This window comes from Anguilla anguilla, chromosome 4, assembly GCF_013347855.1.
Source record: "Anguilla anguilla isolate fAngAng1 chromosome 4, fAngAng1.pri, whole genome shotgun sequence".
Lineage (NCBI taxonomy): Eukaryota > Metazoa > Chordata > Actinopteri > Anguilliformes > Anguillidae > Anguilla > Anguilla anguilla.
The window spans coordinates 35,582,469-35,603,928 of NC_049204.1; the positions used below are offsets into that span (position 1 = coordinate 35,582,469).

Here is a 21,460-nt window from a genome sequence, read left to right on the forward strand (position 1 = left end):
CCTTAATTTATAGGAAAACAAAAAAGGCATATATGATACCAGATCGACTATGGGCTGCAAAGCCCCTTTGGTTGTAAAAGCAAAATCGGATACCCACAGTTCTCAAAACTGCCCCATGCCAGGAACCTGTCCCCCACCCAAAAAAAAAAGTGACCAGCTGTCTATGAGCCGGCTATCAAATTGCTCCTTGGTTAGTAGCTGTATCTTTTTTTTCATGAGAGTATCATACTAAGTCCCCACACAGAGCCACCAGCTGTACAGTAAAAGCGTGCTCTTCCAACTGTGGCCCTGCAAGCCAGGGGCCTCCATCTTGAGGCCAGAGAAGATCCTCGTGGACTTGGCTGTCCGTCTGGCAATCCCCTCCCCCTAACCCCGGCCCCCCCGGTTTGCCCTAGACACACGCCCCCCCCCCCCCCCCGCCCCCCAGTCCCCCCAGCAGATCTGATTATCACATTTAGCGTTTAGCACCTACGCGCTGTGGCTAGATCCACGCTCGGACTCCGGGTTTCAGTTATTGGAGGGCCACGTCGCTGTATTAAAATGTGCTGGCAGACGTACAAGTTGTGCGGTGTCCAGCTTCATGCGGATAGAGAAAGGGGGGCAAGGGAGGGGAGGAGAGGGGAGGGGTGGGGAGGGTGTGGGGAGGATGGGAACAGCTCACCATGAAAACGATATTGCAGAGAGCCAAGATCTCGACGCTGAACTTGCCGTTGTTTGTTATTCGGCGCACTTTGTTTAGACCCGAGTCATCTCGGCAGAAATAGAATTATCAGCACAAATCGATACAGCGAGCTGGCCATCGATGGAAACAACACCCATAAGAAAGGAGCCCTTGCTCCATTACCTACGTTAATACCATGACAGCTGAGGAGAGATGACCTGGCTCCAGCCTCATCTCTCCTGTGCAGATGGCCATTAAAGGAGAAAGTGTCCCTTTTAATGAAGAAAGTATTTAGAGCTTTTCCAAACGAGGACAGTTTTATCCAAATTGATTTCGCAGTAATTAGAGCCGCGGCCAAATTTAACCCCTGGCTGTCCGTTGCCGCGGCGTGACCGGCGATTTCATTCGTACGCCTGCTCCTGAATTGCGCGGGGGAACAGCTGGTTCATTTCACGACTCCGAAACGAAGGTTTGCGCGGCTCGAACTTCGTCTACGGCACTTTATAAAGATTGCGAAATCAGGAGAATAGAATAGAAATGTTGCCGTTTCTTTATTTTCATTCTTTATTTTTCTATCATTTTCAAATCAGATATGCCTTAGTTCAAGCTTAAGACTGTACTTGGACACTGTAAAATATTAACTAGTATTAACTTCCACAAACTCAGTCTGCTCATTGAAACAACGCATACGTACCAATATTAATGAACAACAAAAACAAAACAATTAAAATTAATAAATAAATCACCAGCACTTGACCTGGAAACAGAAATAAAGAGTATCGGACTGTTTCACTTAACAAACCTCTCCAAGCATCAAAACAGAAATACTGTGTTTATACTGTAGGTGTCAAGGTCAGAAACAACAGAGGGTGGAAATACATCTCGTTTTAAAACAGGAAACCGGAGACGGGAATGTGTGTTTACTCCTGTTGTCTGCCAGACTGTGGGAGTGTACCGCCATTCACCTCCGTGCTGGGATGCCCGCACACTATCCACCGCACGCTATCCACCGCACGCTACCCACTGCACACTATCCACTGCACACTATCCACTGCACACTATTCACTGCACACTATCCACTGCACACTATCCACTGCACACTATTCACTGCACACTATCCACTGCACACTATCCACTGTACACTATCCACTGCACACTATCCACTGCACACTGTCCACCGGATTTTCCACCAGAACAACCGTCCTCACTTTACAAGCCTGTGAAAGAGCTGGACACGTAATACAGTATTGCTATGCCTTATTCTGAGCATAGCTGCATCCCTCATTCCAAACAATTTAATATTTTGCTATTTTTTTTTTGTTTCTAGCTTTGATAACAGACAACAACCTTTTGCTGTGAGTGTCGGAAGAGACTACTGTATCTCCCACTCTCATTTTAAACTAAACCTCCTTTTGTTAAATAAAATGTCCCTGTTTTGTCTGTGTAAAACAGATTAATTCACATTGACAGATTAATGCATGATATTGCAATTCTTATTATGTGTACTCAGGATACTGGGCTTCAAAAGAAAATACTCAAGAACATAAATATTATAAAACTGTGATACCTTTATCCATATATATTGTCTTCTGGTTTTCACCTCACTGGTTCATCTGTACTTCACACATACTGAATTTTATCAGGTTTACCGAATTCTGTTTTCTAAGGCTTACAGTGGATAATAGTGAAGTGAATTTCCAGACAATACACAAGCCTTTGTTGTTTCTGCAAAAGTCAGGAAAGAACAGCTTACAAAGTCTAAAACAATAATAGAAACTTTCATATATATATAAGCCTTCATCTAAATCCACAGCATAAGATGCAAACTGCACAGTGATCTGACACCATTGCAGAAGGTTCACACTCCTGTTCCTACATACTGACAGAAATATATCTAGATTTCAATTAGATTGCGCATTCTCAATAATGACAATTTGCCTTCAATTACTTCTCTAAGGCTCTCGAGCACACTGAAACTACCCCCCAGCCCCCCTCCACCCCCGTGATAGTTCTTGACCAATGATCACCATCCCTTAATTATCTTCTTTACTCAGATAGATGGTTCTATCAGTGCCGAGTTGGCAGCGGAACTCGCAACCAAATCCCAGAAGAAGAAAATGTGTTTCGGTCTGAAACTAACAACTGTCTCGTAAAAAAAGAAAAGAAAAGAAAAAAAGAGGTCTAGCTGAACTGAGAGCTGCAGCCAATTTGAGGAGCCCGGTCCTCCCCACCACCATTCCCACCACCCCCCACCACCCCCACCCCCCTCCCCCCCACCCACCCACCAACAAAAAACCTCCCGGCTCTGTCGCAGTTTGAACGCCGACGGTAATCGGCTGATGACGGCCTGACGGGCATCCATGTCCGACGGCGTGCAAAACGAAAAGTCGGGCCACCGATGGCGGTGTGCGTCGCCGGGGCGACGCGGGGAGTGCCGCGCCTTTCGCGGCGTGGGAGGAAAGCGCCCGAAACGTGAGCGGGGGGGGAGGAGGCCACACTAAACAGCGCTCCGGACGCGCCCGTCATCTCACGCGCATCTGGCAGCGCTGCCTCCAGAGCAGCCATTTCACCTGGGTCCTTTCCTTCCCTCTCATGGATTTTTTTGGAATGAGTGGGACCTGGGTTGCAGTCCCCCGAGCAGGACGGGGTGAGAAGGGGAGGGGAGGATGCATTTCAAAGAGGCAGGTAATTCCGACTTGATTAAAAAATGAAATTGCCAGTGGGATTAGGGCCTTGTTTTCCCCCAGCTTCGTCTCTGCCGGGGGGGGTGGGGGGCGGGAGATGGCAAAGTCCCACTCATGCCCGGCACACGGGCACCAGCATGCAGGAACACACAGGTGTACACGCGGGCACACACGCGCTCGTTAACAATCGCATGCGTACATACACTCGCACACGAACACACACATACACACACACACAAGCACACATACTGTACACATGCACACACACACCTCAAACACACACACATGCACACATACTGTACACATGCACACACACACACACATACACACACACACACGCACACACATGTGCACACATACACACACACGCACACATATGCACACACATACGCACACACACACACACACACACACACACACACAAAGGAATCACATGCAGGCTTTAATTCAGATCAAGGAGAGCTCCTTTTGTGTTGGCTTATGTAAAACAAGTGTTGTCCTGATGAGGCCTGGGCACCATGTTAAAATTCACCTACACCTTTCTGATGAGGTCCCAGAGGTAGGACTGTTTGTTCCGGATCAATGGACTTCTATCCAATAAAGAAGAATTGAGCATAATTAAAAGTTCTCTAAGCAAAGAGAATAAATTAGCAGATTTTAAAAAATGATAATAACAAAGTCAGACTCCAGCTTTCAACAGAAGCAATCACCTTGAGATGTCTGTGCATCCATCACCTTGTAGAATTTGGAATTATCTCCAACCAATACAACAGGCAGTGCAATCCAATGCGACACAAGAAAATGACTATGGCCAAATCAAACTGCAGTCAACAAAAAAGCAATTCTCTTCGACTGTGCCTCACAGTGGCAGACACAAGTACCTTAACTGCAACAGTAACTAAAGCCTGATTTGTCAAAGCAATCAAATGCTGATCAAAAGGGATGCTTCCATTTGTCTGTTTTGACACAGCTGCATAATAACAAAAAAAGCATAGTAGTATTTTGAAAAAAGTACCTGTCATGTGATTTGGTGTGAAAAGTTCCCCTTTGAAGGTCTGTGGGGTTGTTGCTTTGGAGAAAATCAGTGAAAAAGAAATGACATTGAGGAAAACTAAACTGCAATGTGTCTTTCACCAGATAAATTCACTGACAGGGGCTACACAGTAATGCTGTACCTTCAACAATAATGTTGTTTGATTTGTCTGAGATTTCAAGACACCCAATGAACTGCAACAATCTTGAAAATCACAGCAATGTTCACAAAACAATTAAATCATATTTAGAAGGTATTGGGAATTTATCGAGAAACATCCATTCACAAACTCATAAAAATAAAAATAAAAACGTTATCGTACAGTATGCTTGACAAGGAATCTGTTTAATGTATTGAAGTTGTGAGATACGCATTTGCAAGACAAAATATGCACAACACGGATATTCTTTTTGTAATTGTTCTGGACCTTTTCTAAATAAATCACAGGTTAGCATCAGGTCGCACTGTCCGACCATGTTAGGTAATACACCACAGCAGTGAACAACATGATGAGGGATCCTTACGGCTGCTTCTAACACATACGCTTATGATATTTCATTTTCCTGCCAAACCCATGCTAAAAGAAAAAAGAAAAAAACTATAAAGCACAAAGTGCATATTCTCATCTGAGAAAAATCAGCCAAACAGGGACTTTGTGAAACATCTTATTTTCAAATGCCATTAATTCATGAGCCTCCACAATATAATGAATACATAAATGAAGTCAAAGAATCCTCATCTTTTTAAAAATTTCTTTCTTTTAATTTCTCGAAATACCCTGTAGTTTGCCACACAAATTTGCGTGGGTATTGTGCTGACTTCTGATTTAATGGCAACATGAGCAACCAAATAAAAGGAAAAAAGGAAAACAACAAGACATAATCAAACCCATTCAACAATGCTTTTATCTGACCACAAAGTTTGATTGAATCAAGTGCATGACTCCACCCTTTTACTTCAAGGTCACTGAAGCCTTACTTTGAGGTTTCCAACCATTATGTTTATTGCTTATTTCCGCCATAGCTAACCATATGCAGGTTACTTAGAGTCCTGCCCATGTTTTCTTGACTCAAAGTGCTGAGATCTGTACTCTAACAGACTTTTTTCAAAACTTTGATTTCTCCATACCTTTATCCGCTATCCATAATTTATCATGTCAATGGATGTGGTTGCACTTTTGTAGATGTAAATATATAATCATTACCATGTTTATTTTTTAGACATCTTAATGAAGGGGGACTTTTGGAGCATTAGATGCAATCACTTGTTACAAATAGGAAAAAAGACATATGCAGTGCTCTAATGGAATTGACATTTTATGCATATTCACACACTAAAAATACACACACCTGCAAAACACACGCATACACACACACACACACGTATATACACGCATGTGTGCACGTGTACTGTATGTGTTTCCAATTCAGCAAACTTTATTATATCCTTATATGGAGAAATATTCATCTTCAAATAGAAGTTTCAAAGCTTAGCATCTAGCCAGGTGTGAAACAACCCCAAGCTAATAGGGCGCGACAGTACTGCTGCATTGACTGACATTATGTGGTAAAATAACATAAATTGCAGGACAAACTACCAGCGTTCACAGCCAAATTTCAAAACATCCTACCTGCACGTACAACCATATACAAGACAATTTCCTGAGCATTTCACAAAACAGGACTGTGACACATCAACATGTCTTTCAAAGCCTCTCATATTCTGAAAAGCAGTTGCGTTCCAGTTGCATTCCCCATTAATCCAATTCAAAGTGCAGCCATAACAGGTAATGAGAAAAAGATGCCGTAGCCTTAGACTCACTCACTAGGTATATCCATACGGGTAAAAGACAAGACACGACTGGCTACAAGATGGAAAATATCAATATACTGGAAAAATTCAGAACATGTTGCTGATAATGCCAAGTGTGAAATAAACTGAAAGCATAGGACTGTAACGTTTTAGTTAGCACTCACCGAGCATGTGATTTGCCACATGAACTTGGATGTCCCATTCACTGTAGAAGACCATCTGACACTTAATACACTGGTAAGTCTTCTTCTGTGTTAAGAGAAGGGAAATATAACAATAGCAAAACATTAGTTGATTCTACAAAGTGCTCACATGGGCTCGATTACATAGACACACAATGATGTGGAAAATATACTATTTAAGAGTTTCTGAAACCGCTTATTAATGTGTCACTGGAACCAGAGCACACATCATCTAGCACACCTCAGGGGAGTGATTGTATCGGAGGGCCCAATCAGTTGACTGTATTATGTGCTAGGTAATAAAATTGAAATAAGACAATCACACATCTCTACAAATTCATGATTAAATCATTTTCATTCAGATTTTAGGGCACTATAATTGTAACACCAGGACACTTCCATTACACGGAATCCAGTATTCTTTTGTACTCTGTATTTGCCATAATTACGAGTAATCACTACCAAGTCATAAAGAAAAGCTATTACGCCTGGACTGTGTACAGTATTCTGGAGAGTGAACCCTTATCGTGAATATGACGAATGGGCGAAATACCGTCTTTTGTCTTAGGTACTTGCATTAATTAATCAGTCAATTAATCAGTATATGTACCTCTTCTCCCTGTGAGGGGCTCACTCTGGAAACTGGAGATGCTTGGGGAGTCCTAAGCTGCCCACTCTCCCCAACTGCATCCCTGTGGACAGACAGGATGTGGTTCTGAAGCTCCGCCTCTGACTCGAACTTGACGTTGCAGTTGGAGCACCGCGTTTTGGAGGAGGGAGCGGGGCCAGAGGTCCTGCCCTTCCCCTCACCGGGGCTGAGCCCCTCCCCCTGTGCCATCCCCAGAGCGACCACCCCCTGCTGCCTGCCACCGTTCACTGCCGGGCTGGAGCTCTTGCTGCTGTCGCTGACGCACGAGGCACACAGCCCGTAGGGCAACCCGTTGATGTCCAGCTTGACCAGGTCCTGCTTGGAGCGGAACTCCTTCAGACACGAGGCGCACTTGTACAGCTTCTGCAGGTGGTGGTGGGTGCGCCCGCCGCCGCCGACGCCTCCGCCGCCGACGGCTGGGTTGCCCGCAGACATGGTGCCCGTCTTCTGCATGTGGAAGGTGCCGTGGATCTTTAGCTCCAGGGTGGACGTCACCGTCTGCATGCAGACCACGCAGCGGAAGCCCGTCAGGGAGTTCCTCAGGTCCGGGTGCATCTGGCAGTGCTCCAGGAAGTCCTCCTCGCTGTGGAGGGGCATCTTGCAGATGCGGCAGCTTCCCGTGTCCAGGCTCTTACTGTGGGTGACCTTGTGTTCAGTAAGGGTGAGCAGGGAGGGGAAGCGCTCGCCGCAGATGGGGCACATGTAATGCTTGACGGGGCCCAGGTGGGTCTGCATGTGCTCCCGCAGGCCCGCTTCGGAGAAGAAAGTCCGGGAGCAGACATTGCACTTGTAGTTGCCCTTGATCATCTCGGCCTTCCTCTTAACCATGGCGCTCTCCCCGGGCCTGATGTTGTGGTCGCGCAGCTGATGGTTAGTCAGCAGGGAGTCCATGGTGTAGGCCGCCCCGCAGATGTCGCACCCGTACATGGGCTCGGAGGTGTCGACATCCTCCTCGCTGCCGTCGTGGCTGTTGTGCGACTCGTGGCTGTTAGCCAGGAGGCTCTGCAGCTCGGCGTCGTCCTTGGTGACCGGCCCTTCTGCCCCTCCGGCAGTGGACCCGTTGGCGCCGCAGTTCTGGGGCTTGGCTTCGAAGACACAGTGCTTCTCGCGCAAGTGCTTCTCCAGCAGGACGATGGCGTGGAAGGCCTTGCTGCAGAAGCGGCAGTTGTACTTCTTGCTGTGGGTGGTGATGTGGCACTGCAGCTCCACCTCCGTGCCAAAGGACTCCCCACAGAAGATGCACTTGTGGACCTTGCCCTGGTTCTCCAGGTGGTTGTGCTTGACATGCAGCTGCAGGTCAGACTCGTGGCGGAAGTCCCAGTTGCAGGAGGTGCAGCGGTAGACCTTCTTCTCATTGCTGTGCTTGACAGCTAAGTGTAGTTGGATGGAGACCTTGGAGTCAAAGACTTCCTGGCAGAGGGTGCAGCGGAAGAAGACAAAGGTGTGCATGTCCAGGAGGTGCTTCTGCAGGTCGTCCACTGAGGTGAACTGCTTGTCACAGCTCTCGCAGATGTAGTAAGTTGAGGTGATCATGAAGTGTATGGTCACATGCTTCAGCAGGGATTCCTGATTGGGGAACTCTTTGTTGCACTGGGGGCAAGTCATTTTGGGCAGAACACTATCCAGGTGAGTCTTGAGGTGGGTCTGAAACAGGTCCAGGTTTGAGTACTTGGCGCCACACTGATTGCAGATAAACTCGCTGGCCGAGCGGGACGAAGAGCCACTGGGTCCAATTTTGATGGTGGCGTGCTCCACAGACATTGGAGAAGATGGACTGAGGGTCCGGTTTGGCTTCTTCCCGTTGTTAATATAGTTAAGAGCGAGCGGGATGTTCTTGTGATTCTCCTTGATATGCTTGTTCAGCTTCAGGATGCTATTGAATATGGGCGAGTTAGTGCAGTATGAACAGGAGTACACCTCTACGATGGGCTCTTTCGGGGTCCCGGCCAGGGGTGAGTCGAAACGTGTGCTGCCCCCATCACAGTGGGTCTGCCGCACATGCTCTTCCAGGGAGGCCTCGGTGAGAAATCCCATGAAGCACTGGGGGCAGAAGAAGGCGTTGCTCTCTTTGGCGACCGGGCTGGGGAACCCATGCGAGCAGCGGATGTGCTCCTGCAAGGCGTTGAGGTCCCCAAGCACCTCGGGGCAGAAGTTGCATTGGAGGACTGCCGCAGACAGGCTGCTCAACAGAGTGCTGTGATCCTGGGCATCGTGGACCTGCTTAAGGTGCTCATTCAGGTTATACAGGGAGGGCAGCACCTCAAAACAGCACTGGCACGTATGGGCTTGCTCCGGTTTGTCCAGGTGCATAGTCTTGAGGTGAATCTGTAGCACAGCAAGGCTGGAAAACACTTGCTTGTTGCAGTAGATGCAGCTGTACGTGATTTTAGCCTGTTTGGATGATAGTCCAGCGATGTCAGCTGCGTGCTGGGCGGCCCTCTTTCTCCCGCGGGTCTTCGGTAAGGGCGGCGCCACCTCCACCATGTTGGAGCTGTCGACAGATAGGTTGGAGTCTGGGGTGGTGCTGGAGACGGAGGTGTACCCCACTGTCATCAAGGATGGGCTGTTGCTGTGGTTGCTGGATTCTGGCTGCTGGTGGACATCCATGTGGCTGTAGAGGTCCTCCACGGCGTGGAAGTGCTCGGAGCAGATGGTGCACGTGTGGCCCTTCTTGTCCCTGTTGTGCGCCTGGTCGATGTGGCTCAGGAGAGGACCTTCCTCAGTGAAGAGCTCGGGGCAGTAGATGCACTGGAGCGCACCCCTCTCTGGGGGCGGGGAGCACTCTGGGTGGCACTCGGCGATGTGTTTCTGCAATTCCTCGGGGACGTCGAAACCCTCCTCGCACCGGCCGCACTTCTGGGTCTCTTTCAGTTTCCACTCCTCCATCCTGGACAGGCCCTGGCCGCCATCTTTGTTGCGCTCATGGACTTGCATGTGGCCGTGCAGGGAGCTGGAGGAGAGGAAGCCGCGCCTGCACACGGCGCATTTGTAGGGCTTGTTGGAGGTGTGGGTCTTCAGGTGGATCTTGAGGTGGTCGCTGCGCGAGAAGGAGGCGTCGCACTCGCCGCAGTGATACTTCTTGTCGCCCGTGTGCAGCTTGACGTGGCGGTCGCGGCTGCGCTTGTGCTTGAAGAGGCGGCTGCAGAAGGTGCACTTGAAGGGCAGCTTGTCGCCGTGGCTCTGCTCGTGGTGCTTCAGGAAGCTGAGGCGGCTGAAGGACTTGTCGCAGAACTGGCAGGGGTACGGCAGCCCCGGCCCCCCTTCTTCTTCTCCGAAGTCGTATCCGTCTCCGTGGCCCGGTGACGTCTGGTCTTTGCTGGAAGGCGAAGATGCGGGCCAAGAGCAGGAGGGGTCATCCTCAATATCAGCCCCGTCTACAGAACAGGAACAAAGACACAGTTACTGAGATAGTTGTGAGCATGTGATATTGTTCTAGTTCAGCCTGGTGAGCCATAGAAGCCACATCAAACATAACCTACAGTACATCAACAGGAATGACAAATTTCACAATTTACTTTTCTTTTTGTCTTTTCTTTTTCATTTTGTGCCGCAGGGTCATGTAAGCCCCGTGTCTCCTGTGGAGGTCTTTTAAAAAAGTTGAATTTGAATATCTAATTTAAAGAATAATTTGCTGCAAATGTTTTTCCTGCAATTAGCCTTGTATGTGGTCATGTAATGACTTAGCCCACTGAGACTCAAAATGCAATCTTTTTGACATTTCTACCGACAAGGTATGGGGTGCTTTAAGATGGATTCCCTGCATGTGGTAAATTAGTTCATTCTGATTATTATTATATATTTTAATTATGAATACTTGGTATCCTGACTACAGTTTCCAGTCATTTTTAGGAAAAAAGGAACTTTGAAAAATATAAAAAAAACATTTAACACTGAAGTTAACACTGACAACATCCTATCACTCATAAATGAAAAACAAAACTTGTTACAAATTTGCAACAAATAAAAGGATGATGTTACGCATACAATAATCCTAAAATGCATTTAAGCCCCGAGGAAAGGAAAAAGTGCATTTGAAACTTTAACATGTTATCTGTAAAAAAAACATTTTAGATAATCTAAACCATTACCACCACCCTCCCTTGCTGTAAACCAGTACTGTGGTACTTCTGTCTGAATCGTACAGCATGCAGGGAGCGTTCGCTGCCATTCCCCCGGATCGATGCTCGTTCGTTCGAGGCGCGGGCGTTTGGCCGTGGGCACCAGCAAACCTGGCTCCCCTCAGAGAAAGCCAGCTGCAGGGGCAGGGACACGGGGACGAGGGGACAAGGAGCAGCCAAGCCGGGGAAACGAGTATCAACAGCGCAGAGCGCAGAGACCAAGGACAAACAGGCGCTCACAACGAGCTGGTGACCTTAGACTCGCAGCATCTGTGACTCAGACCGCTATCTAGCCGGCCGGCCAAATAACGTTTTAAAAAACTTTTTTTTTTTTTTTTTTGGTTGTTGAAAGTTGCGAGAACATTGCACTCCTCTGAGTCGTCAGGTTGCAAACGTCCTTAAAAATGCTTTCCATCTGAAATGGGTGGCGTGAGGCTGTGGTGTGCATTTTTGCATTTTTCACCACAGCGCTGTTGCAAAAGCTGCAGGAGCAATTTGTGCTTGCTGGGTACCCCTACATGTCTCATAACAGGTGGAAAAAGTCTCTCTCTCTCTCTCTTTCTCTCTATCACACACACACACATGACATTGGAATCCATCCTGAAAATATCCTACGGTAATTGAACCAAGAAATGGTGTAACCTGCTTAAGCTAACAGAAGATTCTCCCCTAAAAAAGTGAAAAATGTGCATACGGTTTTATGAATAAAAAGTCCATTTCTGCATATACATTTTCAAATGTCTGTAAAACTAGACATGTCTGGGATTACTATTGCTAGGGGAGCATCTTCTTTTGTTTTTGAATCCCGCTTTGTAATGGAATCACCTAGAGACCTCCAGCTCAAACATTCCATTACACAACCCAACCCCCCAACACCCCCCACCCCACCGAATACATCCCAGACTACAGGAGTGGCCCTTTGTGCTCTGTGATTGTCCTTCCAAATCCCTGAAAGCCTCAGCTGCACTAGTGGGATTTTGGGAAAGCTTTTTTTCTTTTTTCTTGTTCAAACGCTGATCGACGAACGGAAATAGGGAAAGCCAGAGTGCTGACAGCCCAGGCCGTTGTACACTGTTAAGCTTCCTGCTTTTTGTAAAACTGTTTTTCGGCATGTGAATTACAGGGGCACTTCAGGTAACAATTCACATTCTCAAAAGTACTGTTCATGGAAAGTAGCCCTATACTGTCACTTATACTGGGCTCATAAAATCTTCTAGCTCCAGAATCGAGTGGAAGGACATTTAGATACCTTTCACCTGCAATAATAAAAACATTCTTAATAAAAATATGAATTATTCCGGACATTAAAATAAGATATTATGTATCATATGGCATGTGTGTATGTTTTACAAAACCCTTTAAAATTGGTAATGTATATTCACAATCAGTGTTATTATACTTAAAAACGACACACAGAATATCGCTAAATGTTTTCTGATATTTTTTTTGTCTAATAAATAATTATGCCGTAAAGAGAATGGGTCATGTTTGTAAACTCTGCACTTTATTCTTTTAAAAGCATATTAATGTACAAATTAAAAATCTGAATTCCAAATAGAACAGACTGAATCAAAACCGGCAGCTGTTTTTTTCCCCTAATTAATTTCTGTCGATTTTATGTGACAAACGATGTTTAAGAAACTGCAGACTGCAATGAAATTTCTGTGCCAAACGCCATTTTCCACTTAAGTTCAAAAGGTTGTCCGCCAATTCTTCCTTCTGCTACAGCATAAGTACAGTGGACTTCCGTACTTAAATACAGCCGGCCCTTTCAAGCACTTAGCGAGACAAAGAAAACTGCAGAGCTGGAAACAGGAAAAACAAAGGGAAACTGAACAGATTTATTAGACCGATAGCAGAGCGCATTAAACCAGCAGGGTCGTGCCTGGTTGACATAACCAGACATCTTACCTGAAATGCCACTGATACCAGCGCCCCTGGCACAAGAACTTGAATATGTTCGCATGAGGCTACCTGTCTAGATGCTGGTAAAGTTACCAGCCGCTTCTTTTTAATGGTATATTCGTAAGAACGGTGCCCCCGGGCCAGATGCAGAGGCGATTAGCTCCTCAGGTATCGTGTCTCATGCAGTTCTTATCTGTCTGGGAGTGGGGAGGGGAGTCGGTGGCCGGGTGTGGGGGGAAGGGAGGAGGGGGGGGGGGTGTCTTTATCCTAAGGAAACAGATGAGAATGTGGTCTTTCCTTCCCCACACCTCCAAACTGTTGAAAACACCTCCTTGACGTGCCTGCCAGATGTTCACCGACTACTGGCTTTGCGCCACTCTCACATAGTCACCTCTGAGTGGGCAGACTTTCTTTTATTGTTTTCTTTTTTTTTTTTTAACAGGGGAAAGAGTGACCAGAGAGAGTGCAGTGTGTCCCCTATGGGCGAGCCTTGGCTTGCGTCGACAGTGCCACTGTCACGGTATGGTACGCTACGCGCTCGCACGGTCGCAAATGGGAGCTTTATGTACTCGCTTCGGGTCACCGGAACGCCGTGCCCAACTGCCACTTTTCTGATTGCGACGTGCTGTTTCCAAGGAGAATGTATACCGAAGTAATTAGTCAGCATACCCAAAGGATTCAGCACTTTACTTCTTCTCATTTTGTAACTGAGGACTGTCCAAGTTTTTTTTGTTGTGTTCTTTCTCAACACAACAAAACTTGTTTATGAATAAATGTATGGTGTAATGTACAATACTTCTGCCCAAATTATGTTTTATTATGTTTTTTTATGTTACATTTTGAGAATGCAAAGCCACTTCCATAAAATCATGAAACGTGTGTTTATACATGCAATTAGCCCTCCTAAAACCCAGCAATTTCTGTCCCTTTTATGGGCCTTAATCTCAAGAAATATAAATAAAATAAATAGTACTTTTGAAAATATTTTCACTGAAATAAACTTTTTGCCATCCAAGACACTTAAAGTATGCTTTAAAAAATTAATATTTTAAAAATAGCATTGCTCAAATTGACTGGACTTAAGTGGAACTGACCATTACCCTGATTAGCACTCTATGCTACGTATACGCCATTAACTCATTTTATAATGAGTAGCTGGAGCGAGACCATTGGATGGTGTCCCATTATCCTTTTTGTCTTTTCAAGTGGTTAGGAGTTGGTGCTAATCACCAGGGTAGCAACTAAGGAAGAAAAGAGCACCCTGCTATTCTTGATCACACCAACCCAAATCATAGAAGTAATGGAGGTGTTGGGGGGGGGGGGGGGGGGGGGCGGTGGCCGGCAATATGAATAACATTGTAATATATCAGTAATATAGTATTAATAATTCGGTTTGCTGTCTTGCCATGTGAGTCAGTGGTCTGTTCTTTAGAACACCGCGTGCACAGCCTGAAGTGTAGGCCGCCACACTTTCGGAAATTAAAATCGATGAAATGATTTTCTGCCAGCCCGTTAGGTAAGGCGCTACCATTATGTTTAGCTATGCTGGTGTTGAATTTTTAAGATCCAGAGATCTCTCCGCTGTGTGCTCGAGCTTCGTGAACTCTGTTCTTGGCTCTGGAGAATACAGGTTTGTTTTGTTTGCACTGATCCTTGCATTGTCAGAATTATGGTGTAATAACGGTGATTCCAGTGAACCTTGAGCTTCAGATTCTTTTATTATTTTAACTGAACTGAAAAATCCTCGCTTCTGTTTGCATTTACTTTTAATATACTGCTGAACAGAATCATTTGTGTGTAAAATACAAGTTGCTGTATTTTATGAAAACAAAAAATAATTTTGCCATCTAGCTGCCTTCCATTTTACCACTAAAAACCCAATGAACCAAAAAACAAAAACAGAGAATACATCATAATTTACATTTCAAATTCAGATATGGCCTAAAAAAATAAAAAAATAAATAAATAAATAAAATGAAGCGCGGAACATGTGAAAATTTGTGTCGCTAATGCTCCAGAGAAAGCGCCGAACTTTTTTTGCCCCATAATTTTCCCCGCCTCCTTCCTCGACGGTTGCCAAGTCCGCCATTTCCCGCGGACACGCCGAAGCGAGTGTGCGAACGCCGGCGCACGAAAGCGGGAGTGGGGGAGATGACGGGGGAGATGGTGGGGGTAGGGGGGGGGGTGGCCCAGGAGAGCCGGTGGAAAGAGGAGCTGCCGGCCCCGGCTCTTCCTTCACGCAAGCAGGAATGTCCGCGATTCCGCCGCCTGAGTAAATAAAAGAGTCCTTATTTCCTCATTTCCCTGGCCTGCTGCACCACGGCAGCCCCTCTTTGTCACTGCCAAAGGGGATGCAGAGCTGAAACTACACCCTGCAGCTCAAGGGCTGTCTTTGTTAGCCTGCCAGGTCTTCCTGTGCATCTTCTGGCCAACAGCCTGTGACATCCTGGGAGGAAGACCTCCATCTTAGGGCCTGACACTTTTTCACCCCCCACCCCCCGTTCCCTCTCCCTGCCTTTTTTTAAATGTCCACCACGCTAGAACAAAACAACATTTTTTTGCTCTGTCCGTGTAGGCCGAAGGACAGCTGGAAACTCATTTGTAGCACTTAACATCTGTTTAGTCATATTTACGGGCAAAAGTGCTGGCCAGCCCAAAACTGGAACGTTCAAAGTGAAATGAAGAGGTCTAGCTGAGAGAGGTTTGGAAAGGGGAGGGATTGTTGGGTTTTGGCTTTTCTCCCTAGCTTTGTGTGAGGAAATTTCCAAAATGTGATGAAAAATTAGACATTGTTTAAGATTTACTCTATGTCTAGAGCCATAGTTCAACATTTCATAATATTTACAGTAGCTATACGAATTAAATATATATATATGTTACTATGTTACATTACATTACATGCACACACACACACACACACACACACACACACCCTGCACATGCACCGCGGCGCTCAGATGTGTATCGATGACGCACGCTCCCAAACCATGCGTAGGATCAGTCCATTTACTCTGTTATTCATCTGCCTGCCTCTCGTTTAGAAGCCGCTGTGTACCTACGGTACAGCACTGTAGCTTATTTAGGCAGCTATAGACTCTGCTCCACAGAGTCTCTGAAAAACACAGACATATCTCTCAGGCTTTATATGTTACATGAGTACACGCAAACATATGCGATTATCTGTCTGCCATTCCCTCAAACAGAATGCAAATCTTGCAGGTTTTTTTTTTTTGAGCTACATGAGACACGTCGCACCTCATCGAAACCGAATCTCCCCCGGACTGTAATGAGTGAGCAATAAATAATATGAATACCCTCTCCTGATGCAGATGCCTGAGTTTAACTGCCCAGTACAATGCGTGTTGGATTATTTTATTTAGTTCAAGAGCAGTGGGACACCTTAAAGCGGGCACTGTCACTCGTAAAGCCTTTCAGTGGGTCTCGAGGCATCTGTAGCTGTCGTTTATGCACCAGCTGCAGCAGCAGAACTCTGGACTGAGGGCAGTGTAGCAAATGCTGCAGATCAATACTAACGCACGCGCACACACACACACACACACACACACACACACGCACAAACACACACACACGTATGCATACACACATACACACACGCACATACACACACACACACACACACACACACACACACAAACGCATGCACATACACACACTCACACACGCACATACACTCACACACCCACACACACAAATATGCATGCACACATGAACACACACACACACACACACGCACACTCCCACGCACACGCACAGACACTCTCGTGCATATTGTGAACAGACACATACCCTTGCCTCTGCCCATTGGTTAAGCTCGGTATCACAAATCAAAACCGTAATCGTGGTGGAAGTAATTTACTGAAGCTCGCAAAACAAGAAAAAAAGAAAGAAGAAAATTATATACACTAGAGAAGACTCTCGAGATGAAACATCTCATTTTCAGGAGTGTTATGACTTTGAACTTGGCAAATTAGCCTTTTTCATCATTGGCTGTGATTTGCAAATGAGGCCGTGTGCTTCCTTTTATTTGCATATGAGCCAGCGAGGTCTGCTGTTTACATAAACATATAAACAGGGCTCTTACTGCTATACATATTTCCTAGGCAGATACACAAGATATTAGGTCAGAGGAATCCTTTGCCAAACCCATCAGTGCTTTATCTAAAGGCTGATATAGTACAATAGTCCTGTGGTGTGACTTAGGAAGAAGATAATGCTTTTGTATAGTACGACTAAGTTCTTCTGACGTTTCTGATTTAGAGACCCCTAGATCTACCTTGAGAAAACACACCAGCACATCAGCCAGAGATGGACCATTTTCAACCGGCCAATAAAATGGCATTGACGAGGTAATTCGGCTGTGCCAATGCAAAGCTGGCCTTCGTCTAAAGCTGTTCTGGTTTTACAACGGTATTGCCAAACACAATTCACGATTCATACGCAACTGGCGATTTCTTTCAGTTCACATTTGGGGACATCTGCATATTTAGCAAGAGGGCGAGGGTGTGAGTGACAAAGAAAAGTTGCAAATCAGTACAGTTCACAAAACTGTAAATGAGAACAGACTACAGAGCATGCATGTGTGTGTACGTGCACGCATGAGTATGTGTGTGCGCGCGCGTGTGTGTCGATGTTAGTGCCTGTCCCTTAACAGGCTTCGGGCCTCTACAGCTCTGCGCCAGTTGGCCCAGTTGTGTTTGAATGTGCTCCCGCAGGTGTAGGCTTTTGTGCCAGCGTGGCAGTCAGGGATGCCATGTGTCACTGAATCAGAAGCCTGCAAACCTGCTGTAAATTATGCAGTGCAGGCACAGCGAACCTGCTGTCCACATGCGCATACTGAAAACAACAACACAATCATCACAGTACAGTATAAAACAACAACAACAATAATAATAATAATAATAATAATAATAATAACTGATTTTTTCTCCTGTCTTTGTTTTGCTATATATCAGGTCACTATGCAAAGGGATAATGATAATTTCATACATAAAAATGTACCAACTGTGGTGTACAGTTACATTAACTGAACTGCTGAAGACGTCATGTCAAACACTTCAAAGTTTTATTTGCTTTGAGGCATAGCCTTCCTTGCCAGCTACATCACTGCCTCCTGCAGATGGTTGGATGCTACCTAAAACACTCAAATTCAGTGAACACATGACTATTTTAAATAGGTATTTTAAACATGATCAGGTACTGAGGTATTAGCCCGACTGTTGAAGAATCACCAAAGAGCATATCAAGGAGAATAAATATACAGCCAGATAACATATTAAAGATGTTGAAAGATGTACATAGTGATCAGACAGGAAAAAAAAAAACACTGAAAAGATGCATACATGGGTGCCATTAACATTTTTTTACAACAGAGGAAAGATACCTGTTACAAGAAAGACAGCTGTTTATAAATATAAAGATATTCACAAATTAAGATACAAAAAGGAAAAAAAAAAACTTTTTAGAACAAATGATTTTTCACCCGTTAAAGGTGGCGTGTTAGCACTGAACACCGAAAGACTAATTGTGCTAATTGACGCAATGGAGCAGACATTTTTCCGGCCCCTAATTGGACCTTCTGGAATGTGCCAGAAAAAAGGTGCGGGATTCGGGTTTTAATTTAGCGCTCCTGAACGCACGGTGCTGTGAACCAAACCATAGGTACTAATGTGTCCAGTCAGGCTCTCTCTTCCTCTGGGTCTTAAAAGAGAAAACACTGGTCTATACCAGTGGAGAAACTCTCCGCATTAGGCACAAATAAAGTGTCTGCTCAAGACTACAGTCATTTTTTCAGATAACTTTTTTCTTTTAAATAACTTTAAAATGATTCAAATAAAACAGTAAGGAAATATGTCTTTTTTTCCCCCCAGATAGATTCAGATAACGTGATTAAATTTGGGGAGAAATGAACAACAGCACATTGTTTGATGCTCCGACAAGATCTGTGTGCAGTATTCTGTCACTCTGCCTACATTTCCACTCACTGCAAACAAAAACAAGTCTTACTGTCCAATAATGAAAAACTGGAAATAGTGTTCGGCCTATCACCACATAAAATCAACTAGGTCCAAAGGAGTGGCATAATGGACAGATTTTGTACACACAGACGTTATCATAAGCCACATGCATCTCAACAGACCGCCATTCACCTTTCAGTGTCCCCTCTCTGCTGCCATGTCTTTTTGGAAAAAACAGACCCTAGCTTGCTCCTGAGCTCATCCCTACTCAATGCACACACTATAGGCTACCTTCACTAGGACATTAACTTAACCTACAGTTTGTAATGTTTTTAAGAATTCAATAAGGGTAGTAATCAGTCATAGACAGGTAATTATTATGCAACAAATCCTTTTTACTGGATATGAGCATATATGTTTCCAGTAGCATAATTGCCGACACATAACTGTTATGTTGACTGAGGGCAATACTAATGAAATTCAGCATAGGATAGCAGTAAATCATCTAAAGAGTGCTGTGGTGAACCAGGATTCAGAGACCTCTGACTGACTTCTGAGGTGTCTGTTACCAGTCAGTGATAGCAACATTTTTGCCATTTGAGGAAGCATTAGCCAGTCCAGAACATCTCGGGCACAAGTCTTGCATATTACATCATAGCCCAGAGTATTTGTGCGAAGCCCTTGTGCTGTGCCGTTGTTTAACTCCTGTACTGGTTCATGTCTGGTGGGGGGGGGGGGGGGGGGGGGGGGGGTTTGGGTTGGGGGTGCCTGTCTATCTGTGCACCACCCACAACAGCACCGGTAACCAGTTTCCAGGATGAAGTTTGATATTGCGCAAATTAAGTTGTGTGCTGTCAAGGTTGCTGTCTCCATTGCTGCCCCTTAGTAACAAAGAGGAAAAAGGAAAAAGAAAAAAAACAAAACGAATAAGATGAAGACCGTGGTGGTGATTGGGCTCTCGGATTAGGAGCAGGCTTTATATCGCGCTGGCTTCATTTACATCCTGTGCAAGGTCCGCGCGGCGGCTGGAGGTGTCTTATCTGCGGCGTGCAGCAGCCAGAGCAGTTAACGCACCTCTTTGTGTTTAGAGACAGTCTTATCTTATCGGAAGGATCTGTGCACATGGAGGAAAACCCTTTGCTATCAGGATTACAGAAACACTGGCAGCTCATCGCAGGCAAAGACTAATAAAGAGCAGGGAGAGAGTGATGGTGTGATTTAGTCTGTGTGTGTGTGTGTGTTTGCGTGTGTGTGTGTGCACACGTGCGTGTGTGCATGTTTGTGCGCGCGTGTGTGTGCATGTTTTTGTATGTGTGTGCATTTTGTAGGTGTGTATGTGTGTGCTTGTTTGTGTGTTTGTGTGTCTGTGTCTGTGCGCATATTTATGTGTGAGTGTGTATGCATGTTTATATATGTCTTTGTGTACGTGTGTGCATGTTTGTGTGGGTGTGTGTGTGGGTGTCAGCATGTATCTATGTTGGCATATGTGTGTGCATGTGTGCATGTTTGCGTGTGTGTGCGCATGTGTGAATGTTAATGTGTGTGTGTGTGTGCGTGTGTGTGTCAGCATGTGTCTATGTTTGTTTTTGTGCGTGTGTGTCTGGATAACAGACATGTCATAACCAATACTAAAATGTATACCAAGACATATTCAGCACACCACATCATTGTTCAAATTTGAGGACATTTTTTGTAATCCATTTTAAAAAAAAATCCAGTTTAATTCATTTTAAAGTTAAAGCTCATGGTTTTATGAGGTTCATAATTTCTTAAAACAAGCCATGTAACTGTAACTGAGTCATTTTACCTTTATTTCTGTACAGCCTAGAACATCATCAGTCCTCACAGTGGTGTAAAAATATTGCCAAACACATATGCTTCAGTGCCATTTTGTATTTATAAATTATCTTTCTATAACAAATCTGTTGATCAGAACAATTATTAATATCTTAATTTTAGCATTTATTTTAATTAATGAAATTTCAATTTGAAATTTTTTTTCCCTTTTACTAAAGACTAGTGAGTAGAAAATCACATTTAGGTAAAATCCTTCATATAATACAACTGCTTTATTGAAAAAAAGGTGGTTCATTCATATATCAGCTGATGTGATTTTCCACAATCCTCCTACCAAGAAAAAAAAAAAAACCCGGTCTTAACGGCTTTATTTCAACAACGTAGCATCACGAACGCGACACGTCCACTTCAGATGACGGGGGGGGGGAGGGGGGGGGAGCCGGGGCTGTTCCAGATGCGGAAGGGCTCCGATTTCCACGACTGAAAAGCCTTTCGCATTACGGGTAATTCATTTTCTTTTTTCAGATCACAGGATATTCAATTTGTTATAATACGACGCTGATTTACATAGCTCAGACCCCCCGAGCCGCCACTCGAAGGCATCTGAAGCCAGACACTTCAGACTCCGCCCGCCGCGGCCTCTC

The 21,460-nt window shown here is 45.1% G+C and overlaps 1 protein-coding gene across 7 annotated transcripts in view; it reads right to left on the bottom strand.

The window, feature by feature from the left end:
• LOC118225850 (zinc finger protein 521-like) overlaps positions 1 to 21,460 on the bottom strand; it is a 165,838-nt gene that overhangs the window by 91,137 nt on the left and 53,241 nt on the right. For 4 of the 7 annotated variants that reach the window (XM_035414875.1, XM_035414874.1, XM_035414880.1 and 1 more), the window contains 3 exons: positions 6,983 to 10,395; positions 6,355 to 6,439; positions 4,361 to 4,414 (listed from right to left, as the gene is read on the bottom strand). In XM_035414875.1, the coding sequence (XP_035270766.1) occupies positions 4,361 to 4,414; positions 6,355 to 6,439; positions 6,983 to 10,395 (3,552 nt within the window). Of the gene's footprint in view, positions 1 to 3,909; positions 3,936 to 4,360; positions 4,415 to 6,354; positions 6,440 to 6,982; positions 10,396 to 13,050; positions 13,195 to 21,460 lie in introns of those variants that run through there. The other 3 variants (XM_035414877.1, XM_035414878.1, XM_035414876.1) reach the window with 3 other exon arrangements.